At 54.0% G+C, this 18,923-nt stretch overlaps 1 protein-coding gene across 1 annotated transcript in view; it reads left to right on the plus strand.

The window, feature by feature from the left end:
• Positions 1-18,923, plus strand: part of PFKL (phosphofructokinase, liver type) — a 48,026-nt gene that overhangs the window by 18,672 nt on the left and 10,431 nt on the right. The window contains exons 4-15 of the mRNA XM_045029697.1: positions 3,609-3,798; positions 4,680-4,845; positions 5,110-5,154; positions 5,676-5,784; positions 9,687-9,782; positions 9,879-9,971; positions 10,810-10,935; positions 11,409-11,473; positions 14,060-14,123; positions 15,122-15,268; positions 15,587-15,657; positions 17,811-17,898. Of these exons, the coding sequence (XP_044885632.1) occupies positions 3,609-3,798; positions 4,680-4,845; positions 5,110-5,154; positions 5,676-5,784; positions 9,687-9,782; positions 9,879-9,971; positions 10,810-10,935; positions 11,409-11,473; positions 14,060-14,123; positions 15,122-15,268; positions 15,587-15,657; positions 17,811-17,898 (1,260 nt within the window). The remainder of the gene's footprint in view (positions 1-3,608; positions 3,799-4,679; positions 4,846-5,109; positions 5,155-5,675; positions 5,785-9,686; positions 9,783-9,878; positions 9,972-10,809; positions 10,936-11,408; positions 11,474-14,059; positions 14,124-15,121; positions 15,269-15,586; positions 15,658-17,810; positions 17,899-18,923) is intronic.

The following is an 18,923-nucleotide window of genomic DNA, read 5'->3' on the forward strand; positions in this document are numbered from 1 at the left end:
TGTGCCCTTTTCCTCCTGAGAGCAGAAGGGAGCCATCTCAGGGGTGACACTTCATTACACTTGCTAAATGGCTGCGTGTGAGTTCCATCCATGTCTGTGCATGCCCCTTTCCCAAGGCCCCTGAGGCAGGGAGCAGGTCTCCTTTCTCTGTCCCTCTTGGTAACAATGATTTGTGTCCTACTGAAACACACCTTTGGGTTGATTTGACTCCATTGTATGATTTAGACACCTCCTTCCCCCTCACACGAGTCGTCTCTCCTGCCTTCCCACTCAGTCTGTGCTTCTCACATCAAGGTCCTGCAGCAGCTTTGGTCTTGACTGCACAGCCAGACTAATCGAGGACTGGTGCACCGAGTTGTGGTCGATCGGTGTGATAACACAGTTTTGGTGTCAGCTGTGTAGACAGCCTCAAACTGTGTTTAAAAATATGCTTGGCTCTTTAAGGACCCATTGACCCTACACTGTAAAGACAGCTGTGTCAGCAATACCACTGTCCCTGCCACAGTTTGCTCTGTAGCGTAGATGGGACCTAACTGTGTATATAACTGTGTCCCTGAACTGGGCTGTAGGCTCGGACAGACCTGGGCCGTAGCGAGATTCTGATTCATGGTGAACACAAGGTTAGGGCCCATCTACATTGCAAAGTGGAAACTCTGCCCCTCACAATGTACTTGTAGTGTAGATGGGACCCCAGCTTAAAGGGGACCCGCTGATGGGAAATGAATTGGGTTTAGGCACTCTGGTCCGTGTCCCTGTCTTGGTTCTTTCTGACATGTAAAAGATGTGGTTCTGAGTTGTGTGTTTGCTTGCGGTTTTACCTTGAAGTATCTGAGCTGTCGCGTCTGAGCTTACCCTGGTTTGCTGGAAGTCTCCTTGGAGGTCTCACATGAGGACTGAGGCTTTCTGGGTCCTTCAGTGAACAAGGGGTTGTTGAATCTGTAATAAAGGCACCTAAAGCCATCTTGTCTCCCACAGGTTTCTGAGGCATTTGAGTTCAATAGGCTTTAACAAACCAAAGGGCCAGATCCTTAGCTGGCACAAATCAGCATGGCTCTATTGAAATCACACAGACAGTCTCCCCTGTAGTCAGTGGGGAGCGCTGATTTACACCGGCTAGGGAGCCAGCTGAAGGAGATATAAACAGGTGCTGCTGGCATGGTGTCACAGCCCTGCTAGAAACACAGGAGAGAGGGACTGGAATGTCTAACGTCAAAAACAAGCAAGTAGCCAATCCTCCCCCAGATACGCTTCCAAAACCAACCAGCTTGATGTATCTTCCCAGTGGTTTCTCTCCTTCGAGCCCTATTGCTTCTCCTTGCTAGGTCCCCTTCTAGGCCCCGCCTACTCCACAAAAACAGCCACATTTAAACACGGCTGTGCAGCGTGAAAACACCCAACCAATCAGGGCCACAAAAATACTTCCCAACGGCATGTCAGCGTGGTTCTTTGCACAGCACAGAGGCCCAGGCTAGAGCGTGGTTCAGCCCCACACCCCCCCTGCAAATAACCTGGTTCTGCCATGACCTGGTGTAACAGACTTTGGGGAAGTGGGGGTCCTGGAGCAGGGACTTTGACTCTTACAGAAATACCATCTTAGCCTGTGTTTAAGGGGCAAGGGCTTCAGTGGGGTGGGGGAGGGCTCTGCCTTGGAAACACTGGCTTTGTCTGCCCCAGTTTGGGTCACTGACCGAGATGGGGTGCTAGCCCCATTGGTTCCCAGCTTGGATCTACCAGGCGCCCAAGAAAGCTGTAACTGCTGTGTAGCCAGGACCGAAACCAGCCAGCTATGCCGGCCACTTGGGAGCATCCCTCAGTTCCTTGAGCCTTTCATTCCATTCTCTTGTGTTTTCTCCCCTCTCCCTCTAGCATCTTCCCTGATTTGAGCAGTGTGTCTCTCTGCTCACAGGTAATGCTCTGGTGCTGCATGCCCTCCCCACTCCTGTCTGTGTGCTGCTGTTCCACAGCCGCTGGTACTCAGCATGCTACGCCTTGCTTCGCTTGGCAGTGCCGCCCACTCAGCCGTGGGGAGTGACCTCAGAAGCCTGGCTCCGGGGGAGAGGGGTAGGGATGTCACATTGGTGTCCCTGCCACGTCTGCCTGAGGGACCTGGCACGTCCCCCTGCGTTTACGCCAAGCCGTTCCAAAGCAGTAAAGCCAACCGTGGTAGCGAGCTCCTGAAATCTGTGGCATTTTGTCTCTCTGCCTCCCTTGTCTTCCCTCCTTCGCTTTCCTTCTCCGAAGCCCTTCTCTGTTTTGCACGTGCCAGTGTTTTTACCGCCATGGGTGTGGGATGTGCTACTGAGCCAGGAGCTGCTGTCTATGCAGCTGTGAGTGTGGGGTGACGGGGAGAACAGGCCAGCTCCTGACTCTCCCCCATGCTCAGGGTTGGGAGTATGTAGCAAGGCAGCAGGATCCATGGGGATAAAAGTGAGTTAAGGTACATCAGCTAAACTGTAGCAAACCCCAGGCGCAAATGCAAGCCAGAGACAGGCAGGCTCCTTGCCAGGACATGCCCCTGAATGAACCAGAAGCAATTTGCATGCTGAGCTGTGACCCAGAACAAAACAGGGCAATCTCTCACGGGGATGGGCCAGGTGCCAAGCCACCAAGTGCCCAAGGGAGCGTTTGTTCTCGCCAGCACCTTTTGGAGAGTCTGCTTCCGAAAGGAGAGCCGTCTGGCAGCGAGACAGGCCATTAGTGGTGCAAAGGGGTGGGGGCACATTAGCTCTCTTCGGGGCAGAAGGGTCACAACCACTTCTTTGGGCTTGATTTGAAATCGGAGCCGGAGGAAGTGTCTGAGACAAATACAAAGGCTGCAAAGAGGCTATGAAAGCTGTGGGTCTGGTGCCCCGGTGATGAGCTTGTGGGAGGCCTGTCCCAGCTGGCTCAATCCGGCTCCCAGGAGGACAGCCATCCTCACTCCATATTGTTCCATTGGGAGGCGAAGAGTCGAGGTCTCAGCAAATGGACGCGAGGGGCACGGTCAGGGAGGGGGTGGGTGGCATGTTTTAAGTGAAACTGTTACGTTGCTGGTTAACTGTGCCCCAGCTGTTTTCTACCCTGGGACCAAAGGAGACTGGGAAGATTTGAAATGGAAATGTTGGGTGGATCCTGCCCAAACTACGCTGCTGCGGTGTGGGGAGGGGTGGCAGCTTGCCATCACAGCACAGGCTGGCTCCAGGCAGGTGGTACTGGGGAAGGACAGGTGGAAACGCAGAGCAACATCTTCCCCTGGCTAGTGCATGCTGCAGCGGGCAGCAGAGGGGACAGCTGGCCAGAGCCTGCCCCCAGCTGGGAGACCGCATCCCCTCCAGCCAGTGCAACGTCAGCAGTCACAAGTGTTGGACCCCTCCAGAGCTCTAGGTACGGTTGAATCTTGGCCTGCTGGGGCATGGGCCGGAATAAGGTTCCTCCACCCTCTTTTCTCCCTTCTACCCACAGGTAACCTGCTCGCCCTTCCCCACCCTTTAGCTGTAGGGGCTGATTGCCTGGTGGATTTGCCCCAAGAGCTTGTGCTCCTGAGGGTCGGTCCCACCCAGTTGGCCCCTTGCATCCACCAGCTGTGCAGACTGTTTGTTTCCTCTCTCACCTTGTTCTGCTGTTTGTAGGGCGGCACAATCATCGGCAGTGCCCGCTGCAAAGCCTTCACCACGCGAGAGGGGCGCCTCCTGGCTGCCCACAACCTGGTGCAGCACGGCATCACCAACCTGTGTGTCATTGGGGGGGACGGCAGCCTGACAGGGGCCAACATCTTCCGGACGGAATGGGGCGGCCTGCTGGAGGAGCTGGTCAAAGACGGTACGTGCCAGCACAGGCTGCAGTCTGAACTGCAGCATAATACAAGCACTATGCTAATCCCCAGGGCTAAAGCCAAAGGAAGGGTAGCTTGGGCATGAGATGCCATCAGATTCATAGATTTTAAGGCCAGAGGGACCATCAGATCAGTTAATCTGACCTCCTGTACATCACAGGTCATACATTTTACTCAGTGCGTTGAGCCCAATAACTTGTGTTTGGCTAAAGCGTCTCCCAGGGAGGCCTCCAGTCTGGATGTGAGGACATCAAGAGATGTCCCTTGGCCCTCTGTTCCAATGGCGAATTGCCCTCACTGTTAAACTTGCCTGGCATCAGCTTCGAACTGTGGGTTCTTGGTCTGCCTTTCTCTGCGCAAAGGCACATGTGGGCTTAGGTGCAAAATCTAAATCACGAACGTGAGCCTGAAGCCTTGAAATTATATCAGAAAGGAGTTAGTCAGGATGCAGCTCTCCGTTTGATCCAGGAAGAAGCGGGGTATGATCGTGAAGTTGGTCTGATGGCTTTAAAGGCCTGACAGAGGAAATCACCATGAAATTAACCACAATTTGTAGGCTGGTCTTTTTTTATACAACTCTCTTTACTGCAACTTGTCAAATCTGCTTTTCTGGTGGATCAGTTGGGAGCTGCATGGCTGCTTCCTGCTGTCTGAAGCAAATGGCTTGGAAGACTCAGGACAATGGCCTTTTTCATTCACACTGTTCAAGCAGAACAGGGATACCTAGATGTAACATGTATTGTCAAAGTAACGGCTTGCTTTGCATGCCTATAAACAGGGCCTATTCTGCCCCACAGCCGGATCAGTGTCTTGCTCTGCAGGGAAAGTCAGGAGTTGATTGCTGCAGCCTCTCTATGTTTAACCCCAGGTAAGATCACCAAGGAGGTGGCTAAGAAATACTGTCATTTGAACATCGTCGGCCTGGTGGGCTCCATCGACAATGATTTCTGTGGCACTGACATGACGATCGGCACGGATTCCGCACTGCACCGCATCATGGAGGTGATCGACGCGATCACCACCACGGCCCAGAGGTGAGCGGGGAGTCCCTCGCAGCTGGCTCCCTCTCACAGAACGTACAAGAGGGTGTACCAGCTCGGCAGGGCCAGCGCCAGAGCTCCGTACTGAACAGTAACACGGCGCGCCTGGCGCTGCACAGCTCTCGCCTCTGACCCAGATTCTTGGGGGTTGTGATGGGGGGGAGGGGGCTTCTGATGACCGAACGTGACTCTGACCAAGGAGCCTTGCTGTAGAGAGACACTATTCCCCAAATTCTGATCCTCGTTCTCTCTTTGCAGCCACCAGCGGACCTTTGTGCTGGAGGTGATGGGCAGACACTGTGGGTAAGGAGAGGCCCCCACTCTTCGGAGGTGGGAGGGCGAGGGTGGCTGGCTGGGAGAGGGGGAGAACCGGGGGTGTGTGGTGGGGATGGTTGCTGGCAGTGTCGGGAGGGGAAGAGAGTGGGTTTTGGGTAGGAGGGGAGGAAGCGGGGCTGAGGGCAGTGGGAGGTTTGGGCTGTGTGGACTGCACTGCACAACAAGCAAAAGAAGTCCCTAATTAGCAATGCGCCCTGAGGCAAATGGGAACCAGGCAGTGGTTTGATCTGGTGGAAAGGAGACTGCTGCCAGCCTCTGTGGTTACTAGCAACATAACCATAGTGTGTGCAGGCACAAGGCATATTGCAAGCTAACCATGCCACTAACTCTGTCAGGTGCTGTCGTGGGGACAAGATCTCTCATGCTTACTCCCAAGCCATGAGAGGTCTGAACTTGTTTCGATCCAAGCCACACGGTTCTTACCTCCATTGTGTGCTGTTGTTGGCAGGATGACAGTCATGGCTGCTAACCTGAGTCTGCCTCCCTAGGTACCTGGCGCTGGTGTCTGCCTTGGCCTCGGGTGCTGACTGGCTTTTCATCCCAGAGGCCCCTCCTGAGGACGGCTGGGAGGATTTCATGTGCGAGAGACTTGGGGAGGTGAGCCCTGTTTGGGACGCGGCAATCATCTTCTGTCAGCTGGGGAAGTGAGCTCGGTTCGGTGGGGAATCCAGAGAGAAATGCCACTCCAAGCTTCTATTCTTCTTCCTTGGTCTCTCCTTTTCATCTGCCCTTCTCTTAGTCCTGCCACTTGGGCAAAAAGGATCTTAATGAAGTGACGCCCCCATTTCAAAGCAGGAGTCTAGTCTTAGCATCAGCAGTCAAATGTTCTCAGCCAAACACCTGATAAATTTCAATTCAAAACCACCGTGGGACCAGAAGGCTACTCGGGTGCTTGGAAAGAATGCTCATGGAGCGTGTGGGCAAGGCTGACTCAAATGCTTAATATTTCGTCTTCACTGGTCGTTCACAAGCCGTGATCTCTGGTCATTTGTTCTGTTAACTGCATAATGGGCACCCCTCAATAGGGTGCACATCTGTATTAGGGCCCCAATCCTGCGCTCTGCTCCATGCCAGCAGATCTGTGTGCCCACCCGGACCCCACCGAGTCACATGCAATGATGTACATGTACATGGTTGTGTACAACCCTTGTCTTTTCCACTAGAGTTTCCACTACGGGCTCATTTCCTTGAAAACCAGCTTCTGTAATTGTTTTGGGTTCGACAGCACAACGGTAACAGTGTCTTCAGACAGAGCCAAGTGATGGGGCAAGCCCCCCCACTCTCCCTTTAGGGTTTCCACAAGGGGGCATGCTCTGGGCCTGGCCTCGTTCTTGTGCCCTCCTCTCTGGGCCCTGTACTGAATGAGGGAGGGAACCTAGTGACAGAGGATGTGGAAAAAGCTAATGTACTCAGTGCCTTTTTTGCTTCTGTCTTCATGAACAAGGTCAGCTCCCAGACAGCTGCACTGGGCAGCACAGTATGGGGAGGAGGTGACCAGCCCTCTGTGGAGAAAGAAGTGGTTTGGGACTATTTAGAAAAGCTGGACAAGCACAAGTCCATGGGGCCAGATACGCTGCATCACAGGATGCTAAAGGAGTTGGCGGATGTGATTGCAGAGCCATTGGCCATTATCTTTGAAAACTCATGGTGATCAGGGGAGGTCCTGGATGACTGGAAAAAGGCTACTGTAGTGCCCATCTTTAAAAAAGGGAAGAAGGAGGATCCAGGGAACTACAGGCCTGTCAGCCTCACCTCAGTCCCTGGAAAAATCATGGAGCAGGTCCTCAAGGAATCAATTCTGAAGCACATAGAGGAGAGGAAAGTGATCAGGAACAATCAATGGATTCACCAAGGGCAAGTCATGCCTGACTAACCTAACCGCCTTCTATGTTGAGATAACTGGCTCTGTGGATGAGGGGAAAGCAGTGGACGTGTTATTCCTTGACTTTAGCAAAGCTTTTGATACAGTCTCCCACAGTATTCTTGCCAGCAAGTTAAAGAAGTATGAGCTGGATGAATGGACTATAAGGTGGATAGAAAGCTGGCTAGATCATAGGGCTCAACAGATAGTGATCAATGGCTCCATGTCTAGTTGGCAGCCAGTATCAAGTGGAGTGCACCAAGGGTTGGTCCTGGGGCCGGTTTTGTTCAATATCTTCATTAATGATCTGGAGGATGGTGTGGACTGCACCCTCAGCAAGTTTGCAGATGACACTAAACTGGGAGGAGTAGTAGATACACTGGAGGGTAGAGATAGGATACAGAGGGACCTAGACAAATTAGAGGATTGGGCCAAAAGAAATCTGATGAGGTTCAACAGGGACAAGTGCAGAGTCCTGCACTTAGGATGGAAGAATCCCATGCACAGCTACAGACTAGGGACCGAATGGCTAGGAAGCAGTTCTGCAGAAAAGGACCTAAGGGTTACAGTGGACGAGAAGCTGGATGTCAGTCGACAGTGTGCCCTTGTTGCCAAGAAGGCTAACGGCATTTTGGGCTGTATAAGTAGGGGCATTGCCAGCAAATCGAGAGACGTGATCATTCCCCACTATTCGACATTGGTGAGGTCTCATCTGGAGTACTGTGTCCAGTTTTGGGCCCCACACTACAAAAAGGATGTGGAAAAATTGGAAAGAGTTCAGTGGAGGGCAACAAATATGATTAGGAGACTGGAGCACATGATTTATGAGGAGAGGCTGAGGGAACTGGGATTGTTTAGTCTGCAGAAGAGAAGAATGAGGGGGGATTTGATAGCTGCTTTCAACTACCTGAAAGGGGGTTCCAAAGAGGATGGATCTAGACTGTTCTCAGTGGTAGCAGATGACCAAACAAGGAGTAATGGTCTCAAGTTGCAGTGCGGGAGGTTTAGGTTGGATATTACGAAAATCTTTTTCACTAGGAGAGTGGTGAAACACTGGAATGGGTTTCCTAAGGAGGTAATAGAATCTCCTTCCTTTAGAGGTTTTTAAGATCAGGCTTGACAAAGCCCTGGCTGGGATGATTTAGTTGGGGATTGGTCCTGCTTTGAGCAGGGGGTTGGACTAGATCAGTGCTTCCCAAACTTTAACAACGTGTGAACCCCTTTCACTAAAATGTCAAGTCTCGCGAACCCCCTCCTAAAAATAAATATTTCGAGGGATTTTCTCCTTTACCTGAGTATAAGTTATAAAAGCAGTGATCTTGGAAATATTAAATTTGTTTTTGCCACATGATTATTACACACTATTTATTATTAATTATTATTTATCATTATAGTATTTTTATTACATTATGAAAATGGCACCACTCTTCCAAGATCTCACTTTCATAGCTTGTATCACTTTGAATAAGCCTGTTAAAAGACAAGGCTCCTATGTTTCATCATGGAGTATCAGATGTGAAACAGCATGAAGGTATTTAAGAAGCCGCCTCAAAGAGTTCCTCCTACACAAGCATTCAGGTCTTGAGCAGTTCAGGCAAACAACGCACATTACAACAAAGCTTAAACTTGTTCTTCATAATAATTTAAAAAACAATACTAGCTGCCTATTTAATTTTAAAAACAGCAAAAAATATCCCTTTCCATTACTTATAAGGAGTCTTGACGTTTAAATCTCCCCAGTATGATAGATATGCTTGCTTTGATCTGCTTAGCTCTTGGAAGTCCAGGCGCTCTGGGCTGCTGGCCCCATGCTGCCCGGGGTTCCTAGGGACAACTCTGTCTGCCATTAGAGAATTTTTCCCTGAGAAACCCCTGTAACATTTCACGAACCCCCAGGGGTTCATGAACCCCAGTTTGGGAAGCACTGGACTAGATGACCTCCTGAGGCCCCTTCCAACCCTGATATTCTATGATTAGGAACAGCTTGGGCCAGATCCCCAGCTGCTGTGAATTGGAACTGCTCCACTGCAATCACTAGGCAACACTGATTCCCCCCCAGCTGAGGAGCTGTCCCCTTGTGAAGGCTGAACCGGGCATTTCTAGCAGAGCCGGTGCATGAAGGGGAGTGTATGAGCCAGTCTCTTTAATGAAACAAAATACGACACTGAATACAAATCCATCTGAAACGTGCCTTGGGAGGCCCAGAGAAGACTGGCAGGTAGGGCCCAATCCCACAGAGGCAGGGCCCTATTGAAGTTAATGGAGCTCCGTGGGGAGGAGGGGGCTGCTTTCTAGAGTTCTGCAGACCGGGCAGCGCCGTGCTGCGTCCCTGGGGTGCAGCAGCACGTTGCTGGACAGCAGGATTCTGGCCTTGAGCTGCAGTGGCTGGAGAAGATTTTGAGAGATCTCCCTGACTTGAGTGAGGGATGTCACTGCGTTTTAGCAGAGGGCACAGAAACACACAGTCACGGTGCATCCTCTCCATCAGTTTACCAAGGAACTTGCGGTTCCCTGCTCCAGGCAAGGTAGCAAATGATCAGTGCTGAGCACCAATGGGCTCCTTGAACAGCTAGCGGAGCCAGTCTGTTTGCTCCTGCCAGCTCTGGTTAAGTTTGGCTGTTTCTTTCTCTTGCGGCAGACGCGCAGCAGAGGGTCCCGGCTCAACATCATAATCATCGCTGAAGGCGCCATCGACAGGAATGGCAAACCCATCTCCTCCAGCTACGTGAAGGATGTAAGTGACGCACTCTGGGGCGCGTGCTCCTTTGCTGGCGGGCTCTGGAAGTACATTGGCCTGTAACAAACCTGCTCTCTTTTGTCTGCTGAACAGCTGGTTGTCCAGCGCCTCGGCTTTGACACCAGAGTGACCGTCCTTGGTCACGTGCAGCGTGGCGGGACCCCCTCGGCATTCGATCGCGTGCTGGTAGGTACAATCGGTTTAGCTGAGAGGGGATTTGTGTGCAAGCAGGCCCTGTGTGTGATCTCAGCGACGGGTCTGGTGTGCCTGCATTTGGGATGGTGAAGTCCCAGCATGATGAGCAGGAAGTGGGCCCCTGGAAGGTTCCCGATGCCAGGTGCACTCACTTACAGGCTTGGGGGAATGCCTGGAGTCACACATACAGTGCAGCGTTCGTTGGCGCTTGACCCTGTTGTGCAGAACAGAGACCGGCCCCCTCCTAATCCACTGCTAACTGTCCTAGTCTTAATAGCCTAGTAACGAGCTGGAATCCTAATCATCTAAATTAGAGAAACAAACCCACTGAGCCACAGAATCCACCCATTTCTTCCCTGCCCCCTCGGAGGGGCCGTGCCGGAGCTTTGTCCAGTCGCCCATGGCTTTGATACCTGTGTGGGGAAGTGAGTTAACAAGGGGGAAATGTAGCTGTACTGTCTGGTGCTCGAGCACAGAATTAAAACCACCCCTGCAGGAGTTGCAGCAGCACCTGTCTCCGTTGGTGTATGTGTGGGGCAGGGGCTCGCTCCCTGGGAGTTTCTTTGGCATGTGGGTGTCTGGAAGAAGATCTGGGTGGCTGCAGGATCTTTCAGCGGCAGTGGTCAGGTACATTTGTGCCTCACCAGCTCAGTCTCTCCTTAGCATGTGGTGTGTTTTGTGTAGCCAAGCCCGCGCAATGCTCTGATTCCCACTAGCGTGTCTGTACGAGGTTCCCCGCTAGCACGGCTGCCTCTGACAGGTGGGCTGAGTCATGCAGCGGGGCACGTGGCAGCAGCGGGCCCGCACTAGGTTTCTGTGTCCTCCGCAGAGCAGTAAGATGGGGATGGAGGCTGTGATGGCGCTGCTGGAGGCCACGCCTGACACGCCCGCCTGCGTGGTGAGCCTTTCCGGGAACCAGTCTGTCCGCCTGCCCCTGATGGAGTGCGTCCTGGTGGTGAGTCTATGGGGCAGCTCTGGGTGGACAAGTTTTACTGCCTCCCTCTCTTTTATACTGTACTCTGCTGTGGCACATGACAGCAATTGGCAAGGGAGAAACAGCACTCGAGAGTCCAGAACAAATGGAGGACGGCCCCAGAGATCTGCGTATCTGGGGGTCTGTTCTAGCTATGCGCAGGTGGGGTTTTATGTGTCATTAGCCATTTGGAGTCTCACACACACACATCCCCTGTATCTCGAGATTTAAAGTCCCAGTACATCCCTTCTGCTGTCGTCCACAGCCCGAGTCTGTGTGTGTGGGGGAGAGAATCCATTTCTGGCCTTGTTCTGCCTGTTTGCCCCCTAGCTAGGCTCGGGGGTTACTAAGATCATTTCATTTTCACCCGTGTCTCACATTTAGCTGACTTCCCTTGAATTACGTGGGTTTTTCTTTCTTACTGAGACTTCCCCATCACTTTCCCTCCCCCCCAGACAAAGGACGTGCAGAAAGCGATGGATGAGAAGAGGTTCGAAGAGGCAATCCAGCTCCGGGGGAGGTGAGGCACCCTGATTATGGTGGAGCAGCAGCTCTGCAATAGCTACGGTTGAGTCACTCACCTTTTTTAAGATGACTATTCTAAGTACTGTACAATGCACATGATCACTCAGATTGCTTTGAAACTTGCTGTGGCTCATGGGGATGTGGCATAGGGTCAATGGTGCAAATTTGGGGTCATTTGAGCAAGGGGTTTCCAAACTGCAGTCCCTCTGCCCCCCAAGGAAATCATGTATTTACGAAATCACCTGGTTCTTCTAATGGTTTTTGTGCACATCTGGGGCCCAGGCGATGGCTTTGATCCTCCCCAAACTGATCTCACTCCTTGGGATTGATCTCAGCTTGTGCACTGCACCCCTGGCACTTTGGGGGAGAGATGCTGACAGTTACTGAGAGTGAAATTTGGAACTGCAGGGGGGTGAGAGCTAAACTGACGCGCCCAAGGGAGTGAAATGTGTGTGCACGAGGCCCAGGGCAGGGACAGGGACTCTGCATCTCCACTCTCCCGCCCCTCCCTGCCTTCAGCTGGTCCTGGCCCTTCTCCTGGCGCTGGGGGAGTGAGCAGGCGGAGGGAAGGTGGGGGTGGAAGCTGTGCAGGGAGAAGTGGGGTGGGAAGGGATCAGAGCTGTGCAATGGGTGAGGTTGGGGAGGTTTTATTGCTCTCCCCCCAATTCCCCCACATCCCTGCCCTTCAGTTCTGCCCCCCTTTCAAAATACCCATCCTCCCCCCCAGCTCCATGCTAGTCCCTGTGCTGTTCCCATGTCCTCTGCCCAGCCCCTCACCCTGCGGGTTCCCTGCCAACGCCTGCTGCCTACAGAGAGGAAGGCTGTGGGGGGCGACGAGCAGATGGCACAGGGCAGTGAGGGCGCTACGTGCAGCCAGGGCATACTGGGGCTGGGTAGTCGCTGCCACGGAGCCAGAGGCCGGGCGGAGGGACAGCTGGGCTGTGGGACATGGGGAGGGGCTGAGAAGTTGTTTTGAAAGCCAAGGAAATGGACTGCAGCAGCATTGTTAAAACACGGCTCTGGCCGCCCGGTGGGGCGGGGCCCTTCTGGAGACAGCTAACCCTCTGCCTCCGCAAAGAGCAGCTGGCGAGTGAGAATGACGCCAGCCGCGCACTGCAGCTTCCCCTGCCCTCTGCGGGCGAGGTCCCAGCCTGCTGCCCGCCCCCGGAGCAGCGCTCTGTACACGCAGGGGACACAGCCCACGAGCCCTGCGGGGGACAGACAGACAGCCTCGCTTTGTTGAGACGACTCTCGGGCTCAGGCCAGGCACGGCAAACAGGAGCCACCTACCCCGGGGGTTGTGCTCCACACAACCCCGCCGACTTGCTGCTCCCTCCCCTTCACCCTGGCCCCGAGGAGCCCTTCTGAGATACTGCCTTCGCTGACCCCTTGCTAAGTCCAGAGACCACTGCCACGTCTGCCCGCAGAGCGCCAGCAGTCCCATGGTGCAGTCCCCGTGCCTGCCACTGACACACCCTGCAGCTCCCAGCACTCAGGGCAGCCCTGAACCTCACAGTACACGTGCACTGTCACTACAACAGCTCTGCCAACCTGCTCCAACTGCTCCCTCCTCCATTCACTACAGCTACTGCTAGCACAGCGACCGCAGCTGGGGGGCATGCAGAGCAATGCTGCAGTTCAGAACTGTGCAACACAACACAGACAATGACAGGTTCTCTTGGTCATTCTTCGTGGCTGCTTCTCATCGCGGCAGCCTGAGTGTGCCATTTGCACTGGCTATTGTCAGCTCCCGGGGGTAGAGGGGTGTGTGTGTGATGTTCCTTAACCCTGTATTGCCTGGTTTGTGTAGCAGAGCTCATCATTCTGGAAGGGCATGAGGCACCATTCGGCAACGTTCACTCGTTAGCAAAGTGCAGGCAGTTAATTAGCAGCACAGCCCATGCAATCAAATCTGCACGTGGAGCTACTCAGCATTTCTGTTAGAAAATCCTGAAAGCAAAGTTCTTCTCACTCAGCTGCCATGACTTAAAATCTCATTTATAAGGCGGGAACCTGGAATTCTGATGAGTTTAACACTAACTTAACCAAAGGAAAATGTTTTTGCCATTTCCCAAGGCTTTGTGAGTACTAAAATGTACAAAACTGCCTCAAAAAAGATGAAATTGGGAGGGGGTTGCTCTAAATGGGAGAATTAACTGGGATCTGGGAGAGGGAGATTCAAAGTAGTCCAGTGTTCATGCACAAGCAACGAAAAACACTAGTTTAAATTCTGGAAGTACGATAGCATAATGACATCGACTGTCCAGCCTTTCCCTCCTTGGGGAATGCAGACGCACAACTAGCCGAGATACGGGGCTCACTCTTCGTTAGCTACACCCTGAGCTGGAGTGCGTCGGCATAGCTCTACCCCCTTTTCCCCCCCTCCCCTCTGAACACCCAGTTCCTACAGTCTGACACCCTGGCACTGTTCTCCTGGGTACATGGCCCTGACCCCTCCCTGTTTAAATCTGTGATCTCCGGCTTGGTGCTGATCGCTAACTCTGGAGTGGATCCTGCGGGTGGGGTTCGATGTGATTGTGGTGTGGGGTGACTGGCTCATCGAGAGTGGTTTTCTTTCCAGGAGCTTTGAAAATAACTGGAACATTTACAAGCTCCTGGCACACCAGAAAATAGCCCATGAAAAGGTAAGTCGGGGGAAGGGGGGGCACGGGGTCGAAGGGAGAAGGTGCAGAGAGTGCTTGGGCTCTTGGGTCTAATCTAGCATAAACTGCAAGTTATTAAAAACTAAAAAAAGGTGTCCACCCACCCGCGTGCACCAATACATCTGCATGCATACACAGACACACCCACGCGCGTGCACGAACATGTCCACATGCACGCACCAATGCACCTACCCGCGTGCACTGACACACCTGCATGCATGCACGGACTCACCCACCTGTGTGCACCGACACACCCACCTGGGTGCACTGACACACCCGCATGCATGCGTGCACCAACACACCCACCCACCCACAGACCTGGTCTCAGTCTCACAGCCAGATCCCCCAAAAGCATCAGGAGGCAGAGGCCAGGTTCACTCTTAGCTCCGGTAGCTTTTCAGTGACGGAAACCCCTCCTGTTAAGAAGGATGGAGACCTCGCTAAGGGGGCGGCAAGGGGCCTAGTGGAGAAGCTGCATGCTGGCTGTCCCTGGCAGCATGTGGTCCTTGGAGGGGGCTGGGCGGGGGAGGGGGAGCCAAGTGTGCTAGGGGCTCCCTAGGGACAGGCAGAGCCGGTCAGTATCTGATCCTGCTCTCCCTGGGGCTCCCGCAGACAGCAAAGAACAGGCCGTGGCGCAGCAAGACCTACTCTGCACTCTTTCCCGCAGCAGTGGGGAGCTGGTGAGCAGCTGCAGCAGGGAAGGGTGGGCTGCCCCTCCCAGCACCCCCGGCTCACAGCTGAGCGCCCCCTCCCACAGTGACAGGGCTGATCCAGAGAACTTGTGGTCACAGTGATCCCTGGAGCCTCAAACCCGATGGGTCAGGGAGCAGAGTGCCCCTGGTGCCATCCAGCTGATGTGGCTGGAGGTCGCCTGGGCTGGGGCTGGCTGGCGTGGGGTGTGGCAGTGCCCCAGGCACACGTGTGCTCTCCCTGCTGCGGCTGTCTGCGCCCACTGGTGCTGTTTGTCTCCCTTCCGGCAGACTCACTTCAGCCTGGCGATTCTGAACGTTGGCGCCCCGGCGGCCGGCATGAACGCAGCTGTCAGGTCGGCAGTGCGCATTGGGATCTCCCAGGGGCACACGGTCTACGTGGTGAACGATGGCTTTGAAGGCTTGTCGAAGGGGCAGGTACACCTCTCCAGTTTGACTGCGGGTGGAGGCAGCTGGGGGCAGACATCGGCATGTACCTCTGGGGAACCTACTCGGGTGGGTTCGTATTAACACCCCTGGCGAGTATTTGCCACGTCAGCAAGCCGTCAGTAAGCTGGCCCCGTCCAGTGATATCGGCAGGCTGAGCTCAGCCAGCACAGAAAGCATAAGCAGCCACATTCCATCCTCACGCGCCCCCTCCAAAACGTGCCATCATCTCACTGCCCCGAGCCAGGGGATTTGCTGACGGGTGTCTCAGGCTGTCGTCAGCATGAACCAAGACATTGCTCCTTGCAGATACGCAAGGTGGGCTGGCACGACGTAGCAGGCTGGCTGGGACGCGGCGGGTCCATGCTGGGCACCAAGCGGTAAGTGCCACGGACGGGCTGGGTGAATCTGAGCAGTGCTTGCTGCTAAGCACAGTGAAAAGCGTCAGGGCAGGAGCAGAGAGACGGGCCAAGCACAAGCTTCTGGAACTCCGTGACAAACTGAGGTAGGGCTGGTCTCACACATACTCTGAGCAAACACCCGTTAATCTCCTTGAAGCAAAACCTGTGTCTAGAACTGGCCTGCCTGCTGCCTGCTGACGCCTGGGGTCGCCCCACGGCAGCCTAGGGGTCACTCCAGGGTTCATTGGAGTCAACATCTCCCATTGCTGTTGAGAGGAGAAAAGGCCTCATGTGAAAAAGAAACTTTCCCAAAATGGGAGGCGGGGGGAGCAACTGGCCTCTTGGGATCCTGCTGCAGGATGCATCCCTTTGATCCGGCTGTGAATTCATAGGGTAGCTGCAGGCACCTGTGTGGAACGAGAGCAAACGCTGCCTGCTCAGGCCGCCTGTGTTGTCCATCCCTTTTGCACAAGGCGCAAATCAGACCCTGGGGCTCAGTTGTCAGGTGTCCTGGTGCAATGGCCTGAGATCTCTGGGCCTAGGTGGGTCACCAGGCTTCCCTCCTCCCTCCTGTCTCCACTCTGCTCCCCAGGCACGCGGCGTGATGTGGGTTCTTGGGTGACAGCTCTGGGGAGCCTGCCTGAATCCTGCGCGGAGCTGTGCCTGGCAAGGAGCGTCTGCTTCAGCGCTAGGCGCACCGCAGCTCTGCAGAGCTCGGCCGGAGACCCAGGCCCCGGGACAGTCCCCAGTACCTGCTCACTGGGCTGTGGCTATGGTGCATCCCAGCATGGTCGCCGGCCCTCTCCCAGGCTGCCAGTGTGTCCTAGAAAATAACCCAAGGGAGAGAGTAAACTCACCCGGCCCACTCCCTCTGCGCTACCTGGCACTGGAGTCCAGGGCCGAGCTCGCTCCACTTGCAGGGTGGGGCTGGCAGGACAGCCTTCGGTAAACTGGCAGATTGGCTTCCCCGCCATCCTTATCGGTGTCCTCCCAGCCCAGACAAACCGAGCTGTGAGTGCAGCTGCTAGCATCCCCGGGAGATTAGGAGCAGGTGGGTTTAACGATCCCTGTGGTCTCGCTGCTCCCTGGGGTGCTAAGAGTGCAGTTCATGCTCTGGGACCCAGTGAAGGGGTGTGCTGTGTGTCTGTTTGCTCGTGTTCTTGTGAGAGAGACTCTGTCTCCTAAGGTGTCCCAGGCAATAGCCAGATACCACTGCCCTATGCAGACCTCTCTGTTATAGATGTGAAGGCCAGAAGGGACTGCTGTGATCATCTAGTGCAGGGGTAGGCAACCTATGGCATGTGTGCCAAAGGTGAGCTGATTTTCAGTGGCACTCACACTGCCCGGGTCCTGGCCACTGGTCCGGGGGGCTCTGCATTTTAATTTCATTTTAAATGACGCTGCTTAAACATTTTAAAACCTTATTTACTTTACATACAACAATAGTTTAGTTATATATTATAGACTTATAGAAAGAGACCTTCTAAAAACGTTAAAATGTATGACTGGCACGTGAAACCTTAAATCAGAGTGAATAACTGAAGACTCAGCACAGCACTTCTGAAAGGTTGCCGACCCCTGAACTAGTGTGACCTCCCATATAACACAGGCCAGAGATCGTCACCTAGTGGTACCTGCTTCAAGCCCGTATCTTGTGGCTGAGCTAGAGCATATTTCCAGACAAGTTTCTCACCTTATCCTTACTCTGTTCATCCTGAACAGAACATAAGAATGGCCAAACTGGGTCAGACCAATGGTCCATCCAGCCCAGTATCCTGTCGTCTGACAGTGGCTAATGCCAGGTGCCCCAGAGGGAATGAACAGAACAGGTAATCATCAAGTGATCCATTCCCTGTCGCTCATTCCCAGCTTCTGGCAAACAGAGGCTAGGAAACCATCCTGCTCATCCTGGCTAATAGCCATTAAGCACTAATGACTGAGTGGCAGGGAGGGAATTCTCTTGCCATCCAGTCAGGGCTGAGATTTCAGGTGACTGTCCCTTGATGAAGTGGATTCCTTCTCACTAGTGTGTGTTCTTCCCTGGGTGTGGCCAGCCGAGCTCCCGGCTGTAGAACCAGTGTGGTGTGTGGGGTACGTTCTCTACTCAGCCACCCCCTTGTTTCACTTCACAGAACTCTTCCAAAGACCTCCATGGAAAAGATCGTGGAGAACGTGCGGAAATTCAACATCCACGGCCTCCTTGTCGTTGGAGGCTTTGAGGTGGGGTGAGGCTGCCACCCCCTTCGACCGTCTGTTGGGCAAAGGGGGCTGGTGAATTATTTTGTATGACAGCAGAACCTCAGAGTTATGGACCCCTTGGGAATGGAGGTTGTTTGGAACTCTGAACAGTGTCTTCACCTCCTACCTGTAAGCGGCTGCCCCGCACGTGGGGGTGGGGACAGACAGCTGGGTCTAGCCCCCTGGCTGCAAGCGTGAGGAGTGAGGCACCCTGGGGCACCGTGGTGTCAGTGAGTGTGCAGTGCAGGCTGTGGCCCCTTAAAACTGAGATCCTCCTCCAGAGCGCAGCGTGCTGGCAGCCGCTCGGCCTCCGACTCCAGCAGCTCACACTCCAGGCCAGGCTCTGGCTACAAGAGAGCAGCTCCCGCCCCAGCGCCTTCCTTGTAGCATCAGCAGCTCGGGCAGCAGCAGCTTCTTTCCTAGGCTCAGACTGAGCTTGCAAGCTTGTCCCCCTTCCGACCAAGGGGATGAAACTAGCGCCCACAGCTTACAGGAAAGGGGCACAGACTCCAGTGCTGTTCCTGCTTTGCCGGCTCAGACTGGCAGCAGGGGCTTACTGCTGTGCCTGCAAACCTCAGCATCTTCACCTCCTAGCTGTAAATGGCTGCCCATGCGTGGGGTGAGGGTGGGAACAGGCAGCCCAGATGTGCCTACCTTTAAGGTGCAGTGCAGGCACAGTACAGTATTTGTCTTTTTTTTTTTGGTCTCCATTTCTGCCTGATCACGTTCTTCCAGTTCCACATGGTGACCACTCAGTCCATAACTCTGGTGTTTGGGTCTTTGAGGTTCTACTGTACTTGTATTCCAGCTGAGATCAGGGCCCCACTGCTAGGCACTAGACATGCTGATGGTAGGAGACAGTCTCCGCCTCAAAGGGCTTACAGTTCTGAACAGACCAGGCAAAGGGTGTTCTAGCCCCATGTTGCAGATGGAGAACTGAGGCCCAGATGGATTAAGCACCTTGGCCAAGTCACACAGACAGTCTGTGGCAGAGCTGGGACTAGAAC

This window comes from Mauremys mutica, chromosome 9 (genome assembly GCF_020497125.1).
Source record: "Mauremys mutica isolate MM-2020 ecotype Southern chromosome 9, ASM2049712v1, whole genome shotgun sequence".
Classification (NCBI taxonomy): Eukaryota; Metazoa; Chordata; order Testudines; family Geoemydidae; genus Mauremys; species Mauremys mutica.